Source organism: Bufo gargarizans, chromosome 2 (assembly GCF_014858855.1).
Source record: "Bufo gargarizans isolate SCDJY-AF-19 chromosome 2, ASM1485885v1, whole genome shotgun sequence".
Classification (NCBI taxonomy): domain Eukaryota; kingdom Metazoa; phylum Chordata; class Amphibia; order Anura; family Bufonidae; genus Bufo; species Bufo gargarizans.
The window spans coordinates 716,475,049-716,492,940 of NC_058081.1; the positions used below are offsets into that span (position 1 = coordinate 716,475,049).

The 17,892-nt window shown below is 45.3% G+C and overlaps 1 protein-coding gene across 3 annotated transcripts in view; it reads left to right on the forward strand.

The window, feature by feature from the left end:
- The window catches only part of LOC122929131 (B-cell receptor CD22-like), a 63,173-nt gene that overhangs the window by 25,420 nt on the left and 19,861 nt on the right, over positions 1 to 17,892 (forward strand). For all 3 annotated transcript variants that reach the window (XM_044282622.1, XM_044282625.1, XM_044282624.1), the window contains 2 exons: positions 11,597 to 11,842; positions 13,406 to 13,514. In XM_044282622.1, coding sequence (XP_044138557.1) covers positions 11,597 to 11,842; positions 13,406 to 13,514 — 355 coding nt within the window. The remainder of the gene's footprint in view (positions 1 to 11,596; positions 11,843 to 13,405; positions 13,515 to 17,892) is intronic.

Sequence of the window (17,892 nt, forward strand, 5' to 3'; positions counted from 1 at the left end):
AAGTGTGCACTGCGCAACGCCATCTGTAGCAAGGTCCACCTAACCACAGATACGTGGACCAGTAAGCACGGCCAGGGACGCTATATCTCCCTAACTGCACACTGGGTAAATGTAGTGGCAGCTGGGCCCCAGGCGGAAAGCTGTTTGGCGCACGTCCTTCCGCCGCCAAGGATCGCAGGGCAACATTCTTTGCCTCCTGTTGCCACCTCCTCCTTCTCGGCTTCCTCCTCCTCTTCTTCCACCTGCTCATCCAGTCAGCCACACACCTTCACCACCAACTTCAGCACAGCCCGGGGTAAACGTCAGCAGGCCATTCTGAAACTCATATGTTTGGGGGACAGGCCCCACACCGCACAGGAGTTGTTGCGGGGTATAGAACAACAGACCGACGAGTGGTTGCTGCCGGTGAGCCTCAAGCCCGGCCTGGTGGTGTGTGATAATGGGCGAAATCTCGTTGCAGCTCTGGGACTAGCCAATTTGACGTACATCCCTTGCTTGGCGCATGTGCTGAATTTGGTGGTGCAGAAGTTCATTCACAACTACCCCGACATGTCAGAGCTGCTGCATAAAGTGCGGGCCGTCTGTTCGCGCTTCCGGCGTTCACATCCTGCTGCTGCTCGCCTGTCTGCGCTACAGCGTAACTTCGGCCTTCCCGCTCACCGCCTCATATGCGACGTGCCCACCAGGTGGAACTCCACCTTGCACATGCTGGACAGACTGTGCGAGCAGCAGCAGGCCATAGTGGAGTTTCAGCTGCAGCACGCACGGGTCAGTCGCACTACAGAACAGCACCACTTCACCACCAAAGACTGGGCCTCCATGCGAGACCTGTGTGTCCTGTTGCGCTGTTTCGAGTACTCAACCAACATGGCCAGTGGCGATGACGCCGTTATCAGCGTTACAATACCACTTCTATGTCTCCTTGAGAAAACACTTAGGGCGATGATGCAAGAGGAGGTGGCCCAGGAGGAGGAGGAGGAGGAGGAGGAGGAGGAGGAGGAAGAGGGGTCATTTTTAGCACTTTCAGGCCAGTCTCTTCGAAGTGACTCAGAGGGAGGTTTTTGGCAACAGCAGAGGCCAGGTACAAATGTGGCCAGACAGGGCCCACTACTGGAGGACGAGGAGGACGAGGATGAGGGGGAGGTGGAGGAGGATAAGGATGAAGCATGGTCACAGCGGGGTGGCACCCAACGCAGCTCGGGTCCATCACTGGTGCGTGGCTGGGGGGAAAGGCAGGACGATGACGATATGCCTCCCACAGAGGACAGCTTGTCCTTACCCCTGGGCAGCCTGGCACACATGAGCGACTACATGCTGCAGTGCCTGCGCAACGACAGCAGAGTTGCCCACATTTTAACCTGTGCGGACTACTGGGTTGCCACCCTGCTGGATCCACGCTACAAAGACAATGTGCCCACCTTACTTCCTGCACTGGAGCGTGATAGGAAGATGCGCGAGTACAAGCGCACGTTGGTAGACGCGCTACTGAGAGCATTCCCAAATGTCACAGGGGAACAAGTGGAAGCCCAAGGCCAAGGCAGAGGAGGAGCAAGAGGTCGCCAAGGCAGCTGTGTCAATGCCAGCTCCTTTGAGGGCAGGGTTAGCATGGCAGAGATGTGGAAAACTTTTGTCAACACGCCACAGCTAACTGCACCACCACCTGATACGCAACGTGTTAGCAGGAGGCAACATTTCACTAACATGGTGGAACAGTACATGTGCACACCCCTCCACGTACTGACTGATGGTTCGGCCCCATTCAACTTCTGGGTCTCTAAATTGTCCACGTGGCCAGAGCTAGCCTTTTATGCCTTGGAGGTGCTGGCCTGCCCGGCGGCCAGCGTTTTGTCTGAACGTGTATTCAGCACGGCAGGGGGCGTCATTACAGACAAACGCAGCCGCCTGTCTACAGCCAATATGGACAAGCTGACGTTCATAAAAATGAACCAGGCATGGATCCCACAGGATCTGTCCGTCCCTTGTCCAGATTAGACATTAACTACCTCCCCTTAACCATATATTATTGGACTCCAGGGCACTTCCTCATTCAATCCTATTTTTATTTTCATTTTACCATTATATTGCGAGGCTACCCAAAGTTAAATGAACCTCTCCTCTGTCTGGGTGCCGGGGCCTAAATATATGCCAATGGACTGTTCCAATGTTGGGTGACGTGAAGCCTGATTCTCTGCTGTGACATGAAGCCTGATTCTCTGCTGACATGAAGCCAGATTGTCTGTTACGGGACCTCTCTCCTCTGCCTGGGTGCTGGGCCTAAATTTATGACAATGGACTGTTGCAGTGGTGGGTGACGTGAAGCCTCATTCTCTTCTATGACATGCAGACTGATTCTCTGCTGACATGAAGCCAGATTGTCTGTTACGGGACCTCTCTCCTCTGCCTGGGTGCTGGGCCTAAATTTATGACAATGGACTGTTGCAGTGGTGGGTGACGTGAAGCCTCATTCTCTGCTATGACATGCAGACTGATTCTCTACTGACATGAAGCCAGATTGTCTGTTACGGGACCTCTCTCCTCTGCCTGTGTGCTGGGCCTAAATATATGCCAATGGACTGTTGCAGTGGTGGCTGACGTGAAGCCTCATTCTCTGCTATGACATGCAGACTAATTCTCTGCTGACATGAAGACAGATTCTCTGTTACGGGACCTCTCTCCTCTGCCTGGGTGCTGGGCCTAAATATATGCCAATGGACTGTTGCAGTGGTGGCTGACGTGAAGCCTCATTCTCTGCTATGACATGCAGACTGATTCTCTGCTGACATGAAGCCAGATTGTCTGTTACGGGACCTCTCTCCTCTGCCTGGGTGCTGGGCCTAAATATATGCCAATGGACTGTTGCAGTGGTGGCTGACGTGAAGCCTCATTCTCTGCTATGACATGCAGACTGATTCTCTGCTGACATGAAGCCAGATCCTCTGTTACGGGACCTCTCTCCTCTGCCTGGGTTCCGGGGCCTAAATATCTGAGAATGGACTGTTCCAGTGGTGGGTGACGGGAAGCCAGATTCTCTGCTATGGGACCTCTCTCCAATTGATTTTGGTTAATTTTATTTATTTAATTTTTATTTTTATTCATTTCCCTATCCACATTTGTTTGCAGGGGATTTACCTACATGTTGCTGCCTTTTGCAGCCCTCTAGCCCTTTCCTGGGCTGTTTTACAGCCGTTTTAGTGCCTAAAAGTTCGGGTCCCCATTGACTTCAATGGGGTTCGGGTTCGGGACGAAGTTCGGATCGGGTTCGGATCCCGAACCCGAACATTTCCGGGAAGTTCGGCCGAACTTCTCGAACCCGAACATCCAGGTGTTCGCTCAACTCTACACATGATCCCTTCCTGCTTCTAGCTTGTGGGCAATATACTTGACTTTAGGAGTAGTAGTGTTTGCAAATTTTGCTCTATATTCGTTTTTTCGAATATTCGCTATATTGCTATATATTCTTGTTTTAGAATATTACGAATATTCGAAAAACCGAAGTTATAGCAATATAGCGAATATTCGAAAAAAATGGATATAGAGCAATTTAGCTAATATAGTGCTATAATCTTTTTTTTATAGTTGTAATTTTTTTCCAATCTGAACTTCAGATGAGAAAAAAATTACAACTATTAGAGAAAGAAGATTATAGCACTATATTAGCTAAATTGCTCTATATTCGTTTTTTTTGAATATTCGCTATATTGCTATATATTATTGTTTTAGAATATTACGAATATTCAAAAAAACTGTTATAGCAATATAGTGAATATTCAAAAAAAATCGAATATAGAGCAATTTAGCTAATATAGTGCTATAATCTTCTTTGTCTAATAGTTGTAAGTTGAAAAATTCGCAATAAAAAAATCGAAAACCGAAAAATTCGAATCAGAAAATTTGCATATTACACAATCATTACCTTGCCGATTTTCTGAGTAAAAAAAAAAATCGCAAATTTTCGAATTTTCGAATATTCGACGAATATTCTAAAAAATATTCGCAAAATATCGCGAATTCGAATATGACCCCTGCCGCTCATCTCTAGTCTGCAAGACAACAAACCAAGTCACATGACTGGTTTGTAAAGTGAGCAAATGGAGCAGAATAAGTAATACAACCATATTAGATATGTTAGTATGGCCAGTGCACGGTTAACAGAACATAAAAATTTTATTCCTTTAATGGTGCATTTTCTGGAGAGTTGAGTAGCTCATTAAACTTTGTTGCCAGAGTCTTGGCTAGGTTTTCATTTAGGTTAGGCCTCATGCACACGACCGTTCCGTTTTCTGCAGTCAGCAAATTGCGGATCCACAAAACACGGAAGCCGCCAGTGTGCCTTCCACAATTTGCATAACGGAACATGCGGCCCATTGTAGAAATGCCTACTCTTGTCCACAAAACGGACAAGAATAGGACATGTTATTTTTTTTGCAGGGGCCACGGAACAGAGCAATGGATGCAGACAGCACACGGAGTGCTGTCTGCATCTTTTGCGGCCCCATTGAAGTGAATGGGTCCGCACCCAAGCCGCAAAAAACTGCGGCTCGGATGCGGACCAGAACAACGGTCATGTGCATGAGGCCTTAGCCTGAGATTCAGTTTAAGATTCATATGCCCCAGGTGCTCCCCTCTAGCTACACTCTGGTTGTTTCCCAGGAGTCTTCTGATGTCTGTTTACACTCCTGAAATAGAGATACTTCTGTAGTGGTAAATGCCAATATTCATCACTCAATTCTAAACAGCAATATCTTACATTTGAAAAAATATCAAAGAAAAACACAAACCCTAGCATTAAGTTTTTGGTGTAGAGAAAAAATATACATACATAATGCCTTGTGGGACTATCTCAGGTGCTTTATGCTGGAGAAAAAGTACTTTCATGTCCAAATTAGCAGTTAAGATCAGACCCAAGCCACTCTCTGCTCTCTTGCTCCACCTGCTTACTCTGCCAACTCTGCCAGCCCTTCCCTTTCCTACTTGATTGACAGGTGCAGCAAGCCTCTGAGGAGCCAGTGCAGAGGAGGAGAGAGCTAGTGGCCCTGATGAAATGTTGTGTCATGGTGTACTCCCTTAGGCCATTGGTCCTTGGGGATCAGTGCAGTGGAAATGTGGTTTGAAAAATCAGGCCAGAAGTAAACATATAAAAGTCTCTCTTTACTTATTGCAAAAAATAACTTGTTGCGCATCCAGCTGTATTAAGTACAATGTATAGATTCTGGCACCAGATGAGGAGTTGTGGTGGCTGGTTAAATGTCAATAGATTGGCACTAGCAAGTACTTATTGATATAGGTGTCAACTATAAGATTCAGGCTAGGAGTTAGTATGATCTGGTGGTTACTCTAGGTGATAGGTGTCTAAACATTAGTCCATCCCCTGTAACAGTGTCTGTAAAGCTGTACGTTTGCTGTTCACTCTGTTATCTGGATACTGAAGATCTATCTGGAGTGATGATCTCACAGGGTAAAAAAAAATGGATATGGTTCCTTGGCATAGAAGCTCTAGCATGTGCTTCCTTTCTCTTCACTGTCTAAACTGGAACTTCCACTCCTGGCAGGAAGCAGTACCAGACCATTCCTATCAGGAGGGAGAGGAACAGGGTAGTTACCCTCTTCTGGCAAAAAATTGCCAACCATTACCTTCACGGTATCACCTTCTTGGCTGGAATAAAGGTTAAAACATGAAAATACATAACATGAACTAACAAAATATATAAAAGAACAGCAATTTGCGATGCCCCCAGATCTGAGGTCCTGCATAGTCATCTTGCCTGGCCCTGTTAATCAAGGAGGAGATGGAGGGGTTGGCAGAGGAAGGAGTATGGAATATTACATGCAAATCCACGGAGTAGCATAAAACAGAATTCCTAGAATCTATTTTCTATATGATGCTATATAAGGCTACAGTGCTAAAAGACATGTGGGACCATATATGAATATACTGGAAGGTAGTCAGAGAAGCCAAGGTCCAGTAATGGTGGTCTAGCAAAGACAGATATCAATATAACAGGTAGTAAGCAGAAGATGAGTAAAACAAGCTGGGTCAAATTAGGAGTCAATATACAAATCGGCAACAGATGGTAAACACAAGGTTAGATAGCTATAATATATCTGTAACTGGCACTGAGACCAGCATATCGCCATTAAGTGTATTGCCACCTTTTCTTCTGATCCCTGATGGCCCCCAGAATGAGGAGGGATTGACAGCATAGGATCATTGGGGAAGGGGGTATATTTTAACTGGTGAGCTACAAGTTATTAGTCCTACGCTCTTAGCTATTGAGTGCAAGTGGTGACTAGAGATGAGCAAATCGAAGTTGACGAAGTGGAATTCGATCCGAATTTCAGGAAAAATTATATTTGTACCGAATCTGAATTTCCTAACGATTTGTGGTAACGAATCACATTTTTTCCTAAAATGGCTGCTGCATGTGTTAGAACATGGAGCAAGGAACTCTGGGAACAAGGGATCACCCACAATGCCATGCATGCAGCCAATCAGCAGCCAGCCAGCCCTGTGATGTCACAGCCCTATAAATAGCCTCAGCTATCTTGGATTCAGCCATTTTCTTAGTGCAGGGAGAGATGTCAGCAGGCGCTAGGGACAGTGGTAGGAAAGACTTCATTGTGCCAAAAAAAACGATTTAGAAGTTCAGGGAAAGATTATTCCAGGTGTAGGGAAAGCATAGGGAAGAATCATTCCACAGTATTGAAGCAGAACAGGGTTCAGTAGGGGAGGTTACAGCTTGGGTAATAGGAACAATCCTATTACACCTTGCTGCACTGACTGGGGATCCAAATTGCCATTATACAGCTCTGTAATTCCAGCAAACCGCTCTTGTTATTGTGGTGTTACAGCCAATAACAGGGTTTATTACAAGGAAATATTTATATGTCTTATTTGCCCTTGTGCGGTGCAGTTATATGTTCTAAAGCATTTTTGGCTTGTATTAGCCATTGTGTGGTGAAGTGAGAAAATTACTGCCATTTTTGGCGTGTATTAGTGGCAAACAAATATATATTATTTGCAGTTCAGCGGTGCAGTTATATGTTCTAAAGCCTTCATAGGTGTGTATTAGTAAAAAAAAACAACATCTTGTGTGGTGAAGTGAGAAAACTACAGACTTATTTGGGGTTTTTTAATTTCCTTTTTATTTATTTATTTGATCTAACAGTATATCAGGCAGAGAAGTGACAGGTCCTGCACAGGGGAGAGGCAGAGGCCTAAATGTTTCTGGCGCGGGCACAGGTTGCAGCAGAGTAAGGGGGCGTGGCAACAGGAGTCTCAGCGAGAGGCCTGAGCTCCCGGTATCATCTAGCGGACGTGTCTTGACCAGCAACCCAGCGGTTCTTGAATGGTTGACTCAGTCATCCACTTCGTCCCAAGTGACATCAGACACAACCCTTAGTTGGTATGGCCCAGGAGAAGGCCCTGTGCCCTCACCTGTCCTAAACCTGCCTCTGTCCTTTTCTGTTCCCTCAGCCAAAGAAGTATTATATGATGTGGGCTCAGCTCCACTATATAGCGAGGACAAGCTACTTTAGGACAGTCAGCAGCTACTGGCCAGCCAAGATGTGGAGGAGACATCTGCCGCTTCCTCCGGTAGGCAGGCACTTAGTGATGAGGAGAGTGGAGTGGGAGCTGGTGTTGTGAGCGGTCAGGCTCCTGACCCAGAGACCGTTGAGGAGGACATCAGTGACGTGCAGACAGTACTCGATAATGATGATGTAGCTGATCGCACTTGGGAGCTGGGCTTCATCATCATCAGGAGGAGAGGATGGCAGCTTGCCTGTGAGGCAGCGGAGGAGTCTGCAAGTCGCTAGCGTGGCTGGTAGTCAGCAGGGTGGCAGCAGTAGGAGGTCGGGAGCCAAATGTGCCCGGGATAGACCACTCACTTCGCAGGACCATACCTGCCCGGAAAGTAGTGGTGCAGGGGTTCACAGAAGCAGTAGCGGTAGCAGTCAGTCAGTGCGTAGTGTTGGGGGTAAAATCACCTACTCGGCGGTGTGGCAGTTTTTCATTAAGCCACCGGAGGAGGTGAACATGGCCATTTGTAGAATCTGTGGGCAGAAGGTGAAGTGTGACCAGGGTGCCAATGTTGGCACCACAGCCCTGAGTCAACATATGCAGCATCACCATAAAGTGGCCTGGGAGAACCATGGCTCCGATGTTGTGGTCTAGCCTGCCGTGGCAACCGCTGCATCACCCAGTAGCATGCACCCGATTTCAGGCAGTCAAGGCTCCACCACCTCAGTCGAAGGGAGCTGTCTGTAATTCCCTTCTTCTACTGGTCCTGATGCCCCTGCTCCTCCTCCTACTCCTTATCAGTCATTCCGTCAGAAATCAAACACCGAAGCGATTGCCAAGAGACAACAGTATGCATGCACTCATCCAATGGTGCAGAAGCTGAATGTGCTCCTACCCAACTTGCTGGTGCTGCAATCTCTCCCTTTCCAAGTGGTGGACTCTGCACCTTTCAGAGAAATGATAGATTGTGCAGATCCAAGGTGGAGAGTCCCAAGCCATCATTTATTTGTGGAAAAGGCAGTACCATCCCTGCACACATACGTAGAACAGAAGGTGGGCCAGTCCTTGAGCCTGTCGGAGTCTGCCAAAGTGCACAACAGCGCTGACATGTGGAGCTGTAACTACGGTCAAGCACAATATATGTCCTTTACGTCCCACTGGGTAAATGTGGTTCATGCCCAGACACACAAGCAACTTGGCCAAGTGACTCCGCTTCCGCCTCCACGTTCTCACTGCATTGGTTCTGCGACAATGTTCACCTCTGCCTCCTCATCCTCCACTGTGTCCTCAGCCTCCACTGCAGGGACAAATCACAGTGCCCCTCCAGCATACCACATGTGCAGGGCACGGTAGTGTCACGCTGTTATGCACCTCGTTTACCTGGGAAAACGGAGTCACACAGGGGAGGAACTGCTCCGAGGCCTTCAAAAAAATCTAATCCTGGCTTACTCCGCTACAACTGAAAATCGGAACCATGGTGACCGACAACGTGAGGAACATGGTGTCGACGCTGAGTAAAAAAGGGCTGAGCCATGCGCCCTGCATGGCACACGTGTTCAATTTCGTTGTCAAGTGTTTCCTGAAGTCTTCCACCCATCTGCAAGACATACTAAAAATGGCCAGGAAACTTTGCATGCACTTCAGCCACTCATACACCGCAAAGCACACCCTTCTTGAGCTGCAGAGGTAGAACAGCATCCCCCAATATAGGCTGATATGCGACATTTCCACCTGTTGGAATTTCACCCTTCATATGTTGGACCAACTATATGAACAGATAGATGTCTACAGAACCTGTTCTATTTAACGCTTATACAAGTAGAGCCCCCCCCCCCCCCCACAGAGTGGAAAGGGTTGAAGCAGTAAGTTTGTGTTGACGTAACTGATTAGGCTACTTTCACACTTGCGTTCAGAGCGGATCCATCTGAGACGGATCCGCTCATATAATGCAGACGGTGGATCCGTTCAGAACGGATCCGTCTGCATTATATTGTAAAAAAAATTCTAAGTGTGAAAGTAGCCTGAACGGATCCGTCCAGACTTTACATTGAAAGTCAATGGGGGACGGATCCGTTTGAAGATTGAGCCATATTGTGTCATCTTCAAACGGATCCGTCCCCATTGACTTACATTGTAAGTCTGGACGGATCCGCTTGCCTCCACATGGCCAGGCGGACACCCGAACGCTGCAAGCAGCGTTCAGGTGTCCACCTGCTGAGCGGAGCGGAGGCTGAACGCTGCCAGACTGATGCATTCTGAGCGGATCCGCGTCTACTCAGAATGCATTAGGGCTGGACAGATGCGTTCGGGGCCGCTTGTGAGCCCCTTCAAACGGAGCTCACAAGCGGACACCCGAACGCTAGTGTGAAAGTAGCCTTACTTTGCCCTTCCACTGATCCGTCAGAACAATAACCCCCCCCATGTGACACAGGCCTTACAGCTGTTACACAGACAGGATCTGTTGTGCGTCTCATTTTTCCTTACTTCTGACAAATCAGAAGAAGGGTCAAATAAATGATGATGTCAGCCAGGCCGAAAGGCAAAATAGTGGCCGAGTTATGAAGTGGGGAGGTTGGGAACAGGATAAGATGTCCACAGATTGGCCTTATGACATAGGTGAGATGGCAGCAGCAGCAGCAGCATCAGGAAGAGGCCACAGGGTGGCACAATGACAGTGTGGAGGTGGCAGCAGCAGCATCAAGAGGCCACAGAGTAGGACAATGACAGGGCGTGGAGGTGACGGCAGCATCATCAGTAGCAGGCCACAGGGTGGCACAATGACAGTGTGGAGGTGGCACCAGCATCAGGAGAAACAAAGTGACCCGTTGACATTGTTGGGAGGTGGGTGGCAATACCAGTACCAGCTAAAGATGGTGGGTGAAAGAAGAAGCACTTGGCATCAGATGTGTGAAACCAGACGGATGGTAGCATCATAATAGTAGCTAAGGCAGGTAGCCAGAAGAAACTGGTCTCTTTTGTCAAAGTGTTGGTGTGGCACCATGGATGATCTAGTCTGATGCATCAGACATTGGTAGTTGGAAATCCTGGCTGATCCACGCCTGATTCATCTTGACAAAGGTCAGTCTCTCCACATTTTGGGTGGACAGGTGAGTTCTTCTTGGGGTAACTATGGCCTCCGCCACACTAAACACTCACTCTGATGCCACACTACTGGCCAGGCAGAACAGATTTTCCAAGGCAAACTCTGTCAGTTGCGGCTAAAAATCCAGTTTGGCTGCCCAGTAGTGCAGGGGATCTTCAATTTGGGGTGGCAGGGTGCTGTCCAAGTATGTCACCACCTGCTGCTTCAGGACCTGCTCCAGGTCTAGCTGCTGCTGCTGCTGGTGGATGTAGGATCTTGGGCCTCTGCAAGGTTCTTTATACCTGGCGCTAACATTGACCTGTAAGGCTGAGTTCATACTTGAATTATTTCCCATAACTGCCCAAATAAGTGAAGTGTGCAGTGAGCCTAAGAGCTCCTGTCATCTGCGTGTCATACTGACTCACAGTATTATTTCACTACCACAGAAGACTCCCTATGCGTGTTAATGCAAGGCACAGTGTTCTACACCACTATAAATGCTCTCTGCAACCAGAAAATAGCCGTTTCTTAATGCGATTCACCACGAATAAACTCGTATCAAACCAAAAAATTTTGAAAATTCTGCGAACAGTCCGAATTGAATTTTTTAGACATCTCTAGTGGTGGCTTCAACATCATATTGATAAAAAAGTTAATATTTCTTAGCTTAATTGACATAAAACAACCAATGTTTTCCACTTACAATACTGGATTACAAAAATTACAACCAAAACATTTTGCAAATTGGAATTGCATTAAACACAATGAATATATTGATATAAGCCTTAAAAAAGAAAAGCAAAAACTTACCTGTTACATAAGAATAATGTCAATGTTAATTGTCAAGCATCTACCGGCTTTGTTCAAACCCCTCTTCTCCCAAAGCATTCAGGTAGCTTACAAGGTACGCTAGAAAAATATGGAAAATTTACTTTAACTAATGGAAAAATTATTTAAGAAAAAAGGACCATAGAAGGTTTCTTTTATATTTACAGATAAACCTAAGAACGTAACAATATCAATGATCAATAACATTCTGGCAAAGGAAGGAGGCAACATCACTTTAGAGTGTTCGAGTCGTGCTAATCCACCAGTGACTCAATACATATGGTATGGGAAAACCGGAACCGTAACTGGTGTACAGATAATTGTGCAGAATGGGACCTCGGAGAGATATATCTGTTCTGCAAGTAATGACATGGGAACCACAAACTCATCAGCCTTTTCTTTTACTGAACAATGTGAGTATTACCTTAAATGCATTTGGTGGACTTCATACATAACCCCTATGGCATTAGTCCTGTGAGTTTCACCATCATATTTTGAACACCTCGCCTTGTTTTACTGCTTCCAGACTTGCCCTTTCTTGTCTTTTGCTTTTGGCCCAGTATATCCTGGGATATGTGACCAGCTTTAAAAATAGAGACATAATTTGACAATACTTTGCCACAAGATATGTAAGTCTAGGTGTCTCAGTGGAGAACCAGTGATTGCGATGTGATTTGCAGTCTTTCAAAGGTTTTACTGGGAAGTCATAACTTTGTAATGTATTAAACATTGTATTAAATCTGTTGTTGGAAATTCCCTCAAAATGCCTACTTCTGAGGACATTTCCATAAACTCTGCCAGTTTACGTGTAGGTCCGCAGGATTTTCCTGCCTTGGAAACTATAGCATATACAGTGATCCCTCAAGATACAATGACCTCAGAATACAATATTTTCAACATCCAATGGTCTTCCGGGGCTATCATTGGAACTACACTCAACAGACAATGTCTCAGACTTGGACTTGACCAATCAACATGGCCATTTCTCTGGTAAACACCTGTACTGCTCCTGTTAACAGTACAGTACGGTACTATGTTCATGCCCTCTTTCTCTGCCAGGATGAGCTTCTCCTTTGGAGGTCAGGTTAGGGTGGCTGCATGGTATTTTTTTGTGCTATGCAGGAACTTAAAAAAGCTCCTGTCTTCATTATAGAAAGTCATTTACAGCTTCCAGCATCTACTCATGACTGGTACATGTGAGGACTCGCTTTATCTGTCTTTGTTATCTGTTTTCTTAAATCTTCATTTTCCCTTATCTTGAGATTATACTTTGAGCCTTTGAAACCAATTACTAGTTTTCCATAGCGTTATAGACTCAACTTACAATGGTTTCAACATTAACATAGCTAACAATGCCCACTTTCCAAAACTGTAGAGTGTTGTAAAATTCAAAATGTTTCAAAATATTTGCTCAGTTAAGCCCAGAATGTTGCAACAGGGGCATGACTACCACCGCTCTTTGTGCGCCACTGCCCTTGAGACAATAATTCTGGAATGCAGAGCTTCATAAATTCCACTTTTTAGCTTGTACTACCAGCAGGCTTTCTGTAAGGAGAGCCCTGGGTCCTTGCTAAGGCACCCAGTAGGGGCCTAATCTACAGCTCAATAAAAAAAGTGGTGCTATAAAATGTGGGTTCTTAATGACTGCCATAAAAAGGCATATCAGCGATCATCAAAGAGTTAATCGTACTTACACAGTGCATAAACTATAAAATTAGATTTTCCAATACTTGACCAAAGTTTTTTTCTTTTCTTTTTGCTAATAACAGCAGGTGTGTACAGTGTCCTTTAGCAAACATGTAGATTTCTTTCTTGTGGTTCTGTAGTGACAGTAAAACACTAATACTCCCACTAGGGGGCGGCCACGAGCTGCACATCACAAACCTTTGCTCACTACAAAGTCCTAATAATCTAACATGAAAGTGATATAAATGTCATTGAATGAAATGACACATCTTGTTATAACTATTTTTCAGATGCGCCTGAAAATGAGAAGCCTAAGAGCTATTTCATAATTGGAGTCACAGCTGGGCTTACAGCTTTAGTTATAATAGTTTTGGGAGCAGTTTTCTGTATTTTTAAAAGGTAGGAGATATAGGTATAGATGAATATGTGCACATTATGAGCAATAATATCATTGAAACTTTATGATTTAGTTATATTTTAAAATATTTATCTTCTTCCCCTGCGTTCCTTTCTCCCCTTTTACATCTTTCCTTTTCTCCTTCTCTCTTTTTATTTATTTCCTTTTTTTTTTCTTTCTATCCCTCTTTCTTTTCTTCCCTTCTTCCCGTTTTTTCCTTCCTTTGCCCCTTCCCTGTCTTCCTTCCTTCCTACATTTTCTTTCCTTCCTCCTTTCCTTATGAAACGGATCAGTGCAGTTGATCCCACTGTGCCGACTACCTGGGATAGTGTTGTTGTCAGCTGACCCAATCGGGTCAGTATCCAAAGGTGAGAATACTGAAATTGCACCAGAGCCGCAGGGAAACTGAACAATCACTTAGATGATGATGCTGGTTTTGTAGATGAACACAGGCCTGGAAGGCTGGGTAGTGGTGAAGACACAGGCAGGGCAGGCTGGGTACTTGGCAGGGGCACAAACAAGACAGACAGACTAGGATAACATAAATACAAACAGAACTGTGACAGGAGGTGCAGGAACACAACTTGAGAACAACAGAATCACAGGTAGGAGCTAAAGCGGGCAAAACACATGAGACTCACAGAAGCTCCAGACTTCCAAAACACCTTTACTAGTCATCAGGAAACCTAAAGCTCATGTGCCCTCTGATTAAGGAAGGCACATGAAGTACCCATTGGGTGATGAAGGCTTTGAGAACACATTCACTGGCCCTTAAAAAGGCCTAAGGGAGCATCAGCAAATAGTGGCCAATAGGATAGAGAAAGGCGCTCATAGGGTGAGTAACTTTAGCAAATCAAATTTCTACTGAAAAAAAATTGTTTGCTCACCTATTGTGGTTGCATCAATTGGACGCAACTGCAATGAAGGTCAAGTATGGATGAGTAACGGTTGGTGCAGCCTAGATTCATCCGATCGACTTGGGCAGGGGCCACCCTGCCACTCGGGTAACGGTATGAAAGAAAGAAACGCTGAACTTTACGTAGAGCACATGGACCACAAAGGGCGCACTAAAACAACAGGTCATTGGCAATATTTCGGTTTCGGCAGCGTTCAATTTATTTGTGAGACAACGCGTTTCGGGGTGCTAAAGTCCCCTTTATCAAGTCTGAGCTGGATGAGCAGGGCGAGTGCCGTGGTCATTCATAGAGGCACGTGAGGTCAGCATTCTGTGAATGACCGCGGCACTTGCCCTGCTCATCCAGCTCAGACTTGATGAAGGGGACTTTAGCACCCCGAAACGCGTTGTCTCACGAATAAATTGAACACTGCCGAAACCGAAATATTTCCCATAACCGGTTGTTTTAGTGCGCCCTTTGTGGTCCATGCGCTATACGTAAAGTTCAGCGTTTCTTTCTTTCATAAGGGAGCATCAGACAGGAGCATGGATGTAACCTCAAGTAGAGAACATCAACAACCAGGAAGCTGGATGGCATGGTGAGTGGTGCAGCATCTGCTCCCACAAGGGACAGCAGGGCAGCAGTGGATATGGACTGGTGAAATAACCCCTTTTCTGTGTTACAGAAAAAAATGGATTCAAATTAAAAATCTAGAAATGTCATCTCCATTTTCCTTTAATTCTTGTGGAACACCTAAAGCGTTAACAAGTTTAATAATAATCCATTTTGAATACCTTGAGGGTGTAGTTTCTAAAATGGGGTCATTTATGGGTTGTTTATACTATGTAAGCCCCACAAAGTAACATGGGTTTTGGAACTTTTCTTAAAAACTTTAATATTTGCTTCTAAAATTCCAAGCCTTCTAATTAGGGATGAGCGAACTCGAACTGTATAGTTCGGGTTCGTACCGAATTTTGGGGTGTCCGTGACACAGACCCGAACCCGGACATTTTCGTAAAAGTCCGGGTTCGGGTTCGGTGTTCGTCGCTTTCTTCGCGCTTTTGTGACGCTTTCTTGGCGCTTTTTGAAAGGCTGCAAAGCAGCCAATCAACAAGCGTCATACTACTTGCCCCAAGAGGCCATCACAGCCATGCCTACTATTGGCATGGCTGTGATTGGCCAGAGCACCATGTGACCCAGCCTCTATTTAAGCTGGAGTCACATAGCGCCGCCCGTCACTCTGCTCTGATTAGCGTAGGGAGAGGTTGCGGCTGCGACAGTAGGGCGAGATTAGGCAGATTAACTCCTCCAAAGGACTTGATTAACTGATCGATCTGCAGCTGTGGATCATTGAGCTGCTGATCCTCAATTGCTCACTGTTTTTAGGCTGCACAGACCGTTTGTCAGTCTCATTTTTCTGGGGTGATCGGCGGCCATTTTGTGTCTTGTGGTGCGCCAGCACAAGCTGCGACCAAGTGCATTTAACCCTCAATGGTGTGGTTGTTTTTTGGCTAAAGCCTACATCAGGGTGAAGCTGTCACACCAAGTGCATTTAACCAGCAATAGTCTGTTCATTTTTTGGCCATATACAAAATCAGGGGCAAGCTGCGCCTGTCACCAAGTGCATTTAACCCTCAATGGTGTGGTTGTTTTTTGGCTAAAGCCTACATCAGGGTGAAGCTGTGACACCAAGTGCATTTAACCAGCAATAGTCTGTTCATTTTTTGGCCATATACAAAATCAGGGGCAAGCTGCGCCTGTCACCAAGTGCATTTAACCCTCAATGGTGTGGTTGTTTTTTGGCTAAAGCCTACATCAGGGTGAAGCTGTCACACCAAGTGCATTTAACCAGCAATAGTCTGTTCATTTTTTGGCCATATACAAAATCAGGGGCAAGCTGCGCCTGTCACCAAGTGCATTTAACCCTCAATGGTGTGGTTGTTTTTTGGCTAAAGCCTACATCAGGGTGAAGCTGTCACACCAAGTGCATTTAACCAGCAATAGTCTGTTTATTTTTTGGCCATATCCCAGTCTAATTCTGTCACTAAATCCATACCGGTCACCCAGCGCCTAAATACTAGGCCTCAAATTTATATCCAGCTAAATCTGTCCCTAGTGCTGTAGCTGGGCGAGTTATTTAGTGTCCGTTCAAGCACATTTCTTGTTCTGGGTTGAAATACAATTCCCAATTTAGCAATTTCATAATTTAGTGGTTCCTGCTATATCAGAGCTATTTGAAATCTATCCCAAAAAGGGTATATAATATTGAAGGTGCACATTGGGTCATTCAGAATAACTTCACACACACCCGCTACTGTGTATTTCCAAGTCTAATTCTGTCACTAAACCCATACCTGTCACCCAGCGCCTAAATACTAGGCCTCAAATTTAAATCCCTCTAAATCTCTCGTTACCGCTGTACTGTTGTTGCTGGGCAAGATATTTAGTGTCCGTCAAAGCACATTTTTTGTTCTGGGTTGAAGTACAATTCCCAATTTAGCAATTTCATAATTTAGTGGTTTCTGCTATATCAGAGCTATTTGAAATCTATCCCTAAAAGGGTATATAATATTGAAGGTGCACATTGGGTCATTCAGAATAACTTCACACACACGCTTCTGTGCATTTCCAAGTCTAATTCTGTCACTAAATCCATACCGGTGACCCAGCGCCTAAATACTAGGCCTCAAATTTAAATCCCTCTAAATCTCTCGTTACCCACCGCTGTACTGTTGTTGCTGGGCAAGATATTTAGTGTCCGTCAAAGCACATTTTTTGTTCTGGGTTGAAGTACAATTCCCAATTTAGCAATTTCATAATTTAGTGGTTTCTGCTATATCAGAGCTATTTGAAATCTATCCCTAAAAGGGTATATAATATTGAAGGTGCACATAGGGTCATTCAGAATAACTTCACACACACGCTTCTGTGCATCTCCAAGTCTAATTCTGTCACTAAATCCATACCGGTGACCCAGCGCCTAAATACTAGGCCTCAAATTTAAATCCCTCTAAATCTCTCGTTACCCACCGCTGTACTGTTGTTGCTGGGCAAGATATTTAGTGTCCGTCAAAGCACATTTTTTGTTCTGGGTTGAAGTACAATTCCCAATTTAGCAATTTCATAATTTAGTGGTTTCTGCTATATCAGAGCTATTTGAAATCTATCCCTAAAAGGGTATATAATATTGAAGGTGCACATAGGGTCATTCAGAATAACTTCACACACACGCTTCTGTGCATTTCCAAGTCTAATTCTGTCACTAAATCCATACCGGTGACCCAGCGCCTAAATACTAGGCCTCAAATTTAAATCCCTCTAAATCTCTCGTTACCCACCGCTGTACTGTTGTTGCTGGGCAAGATATTTAGTGTCCGTCAAAGCACATTTTTTGTTCTGGGTTGAAGTACAATTCCCAATTTAGCAATTTCATAATTTAGTGGTTTCTGCTATATCAGAGCTATTTGAAATCTATCCCTAAAAG